General features: G+C 49.3%; 1 protein-coding gene across 1 annotated transcript; it reads left to right on the forward strand.

The window, feature by feature from the left end:
- Positions 1 to 1,381: 1,381 nt before the first annotated feature.
- On the forward strand, positions 1,382 to 2,689 carry LOC107295923 (C2 calcium-dependent domain-containing protein 4C-like). Its single transcript, XM_015825257.1, has one exon. It carries the CDS (start codon positions 1,382 to 1,384, stop codon positions 2,687 to 2,689), a length of 1,308 nt encoding a protein of 435 aa, XP_015680743.1.
- The last annotated feature ends 514 nt before the right edge of the window (positions 2,690 to 3,203 follow it).

Below are 3,203 nucleotides of genomic sequence, written 5' to 3' on the forward strand. Positions count from 1 at the left end.
AGATAAATGGCTGTCCAATCTCTTCTTAAAAACTTCCAGTGTTGGAGCAAAGTCCATAGTGAAGCCAGATTCACTTAACAACCATATTACTAACTTATCCATTGGAGTGATTCACTTAATAACTGTGGCAAGAAAGGTCATAAAATGGGGCAAAACTCACTTAACAAATATCTTATTAGCAATGTAAATTTTGGGCTCAGCTGCGGTCGTGAGTGAAGGACTATTTGTATTGGAAGACTTTTATTATGACTCTGCTAAGCCTCGTCTTCATTATACTGGGCATACCTAGTTTCCTCAACCAACCATTTTATGTTTTAGCCTCCACACCCTTTATCATCTTTGTAGCTCTTTGCACAATTTCTAGGGCCTCAGCATCTTTTTTGTATTGTGGTGACCAGAACTGGACGCAGTATTCCAAGTATGGCCTCATCAGCATACTACAGAATGATCGGTGGTCCTCATTTTTCAGATGTTCTCCCACCAAACTACATTCCCTCAGAAATGCTTTGCAAAAAATAAAATCTACTGGGAAGACTTTCCAACGGGAAAATGGGAATTCTGGGAACTTACAGGCTTCTAGAGAAATGATGCTACAGTGAGCAATATAAGATGCAGGCCCTGACTGTGGCATCATATGTCACTGCGATGGCACAGTGTTAAGAATGCAGTATTGCAGGCAAACTCTGCCCACAGCCAGGAGTTTGAGTTTGACCAGCTCAAGGTTGACTCAGCCTTCCATCCTTCCAAAGTCGGTAAAATGAGAACCCAGGTTGTTGGGGGACAATATGCTGACTCCGTAAACCACCTAGAGAGGGCTGTAAAGCACTAGGGGGGGATATAAAAGTCTAATTACCATTGCTGTGTTGGAGATGACCAGGCTGAGCCCGAGGGAGGAGTCAAATGTGTCATCAGTCATGAGTCTCTGGGCACCTGCAAGAGCTCTAAATCCAGCCCACCTTGAATGCCTTCTTAATTCCCGTGCATTAGTAGGTCAGATTTTTGTAGAGAGCTTAAGCGTGCAATAAATCTTTATACTCATTTGAACTGCCTGAATCTCCTGGTTTTCCCAGCACTTGACACGCTGTCAAGAAATAAGTTTTTTAAAAAAACTGTGGCCCGCCCCTGAAATTTTGTCTTCCCCTTGGAAAGAAATTTCAAAAACCAATGCTCTTTTCCTCTGACGGAATCTATAACGAGAAAAAAAAGGGGGGGAAGATCATTTCACTGCTCAGCAGTAGCTAATTTGTAAATTAAAAGACTGTTCTGTACAACTGGCAGGGTAAGAAACTCACTCTGATTTTTTTTTCTTTTGTCTTCCCAAGCGTTTCCAGTTGTCGGTCTCCTCCTGAACCAGTAGAAGAAGAAGAAAAAAAGACTCAGAATGTGGCTTTTAGAGAAAATCCGAGGCTCAGTGGACAACAGCGGTTCTCGCGGCAACGACTCGGCCGATAAGCAGTCCAAAGGACCGTTGTACAGCAACGTCCTGACGCCGGATAAAATCCCGGATTTTTTCATTCCTCCCAAGCTGCCGACAGTGTCTCCTGAGGCAGAGGAAGGGAACACCAAACCGAATCTGGGCACTTCGGCCTCCGAGCAGAATTTATCTGCCCGCAAAACTCAGCGCAGCCCTCGTTTGCCCGTGAAGGCCGTTTCGGAGAGCAAAAACCTTTTGAAAGCCGCCAGCCGACACATCATCCAGATCGAGAGCGCGGATGAATGGATGTCTGAAGAAGACTACAGTACCAATGCAGACCCCCAGTCCCAGACAGCTATGTCGCTGCCGTATGTCCCCAAAGCACAGACCTCGTACGGCTTTGCAACACTGATGGAGAGTCCTCACACGCGCCGCAAGGAGTCTCTTTTCCACAGCGAGCACACCAGCCTGTGCCCATCCCAGTCCTCCTCGCCCAGTTCTCAACGGAGGTCCACCTCAGGAGGGGGCAAGACAAATGGAGAGAGCACCCACCTCAACCCTTCGGACATCAGCATGTCGCTCATGAATCCCTACCGTTACTTCAGTGGAGGGGAGAGCGATACCTGCTCCTCCGCGGAGTCCTCTCCCTTCGGTTCCCCACTGCTGTCCAGGTCGGTGTCCCTTCTGAAGATCTTCAGCCAGGAGAGTCAATCCAAGGTCATCAAACTCAAACACTCGGTGGCTCGCAACAGTTCCCTGTCCACCGACGATAGTTCGGCGGACACCAGTCCCAGCTCCCAGCGCCGCATGCGCTGTGCAACCCCTCCGACTGGGGGAGCCACCGGTGGGGTGCAACCCCAGCCCCTCACCCCTGCGGACCCCCAAGACAGATTCCACAAGGAACACGTGCTCAGTTTTATCAAAGGAGGCAGCCTCCGCTTGGTGGCCCAATACAATCCGTCCAACGCCCGGCTGAGGGTGCGAGTTGTGGCCGCCGAAGACCTCTACGACAAGCACTGTGATGTCAGGAGCATCAACTGTTGTGTGTCTCTCTATTTAAACCCCGGCAAGGTGCAGAAACAACGGAGCACGATCATCAAGAACAGCCGCAACCCCATCTTCAACGAAGATTTCTTTTTCGACGGGTTAGGCATCAGCAACATGAAGAAAATGTCCCTCAAGGTCAAAGTGGTCAACAAAGGCAGCAGTCTCAAACGGGACACTCTGATGGGCGAGAAGGAACTGCCCCTCACTTCCTTGCTCCCCCTTTTATAAAGTCTCCCCTGTCCCGGTCTCTGTGCCTGCCGCTAACCCCAGTGGGCTTCTTTCCTGCTCTGCAAACCGGGAAGGGTTGGAGAGCTGCTCACGCAGATTCCTCCAAGGCCAGGCAGTGTTTCCTTAAAATGGGTGTTGCATGTTTGAGGTCCATGAATGGGGCATCCCGGCATTTTCGCATGAAACCTCAGCAGCTAGCAGTGTGACCCTATTTTCTTAGAAGGTCAGGATATTCTTTGTCCCTTGGGTCAAGAGGTGTCACTTGATCACTGCGAGCTGATCTTCTTTCACTGTGACCGTGTTGGAGGTAGAGGGGAAGAGGACCTGGGAATTTGAAGGGAAGCAGGAAAGTTCCTTCAAATGGGTTTCCCTCAGGGTAGGAAGTGGGCGCATGAATAAACCCAGGCTCCCTCCCTGTTTTTAAGCCTCTTCCTCACAAATGCATGCAGAGAATCTGAGGATGTATCCCTTTAAGATGCATGCTGGCTGCACTTGATTATGTCGCGTTGTTCAG

This window comes from Protobothrops mucrosquamatus, unplaced genomic scaffold (assembly GCF_001527695.2).
Source record: "Protobothrops mucrosquamatus isolate PMUCROS unplaced genomic scaffold, P.Mucros_1.0 scaffold2572, whole genome shotgun sequence".
In the NCBI taxonomy this organism is placed as follows: domain Eukaryota; kingdom Metazoa; phylum Chordata; class Lepidosauria; order Squamata; family Viperidae; genus Protobothrops; species Protobothrops mucrosquamatus.

Excerpts from the sequence above, each read along its gene's own strand:
- LOC107295923 (XM_015825257.1), top strand. The coding sequence starts at position 1,382 with ATGTGGCTTTTAGAGAAAATCCGAGGCTCAGTGGACAACAGCGGTTCT.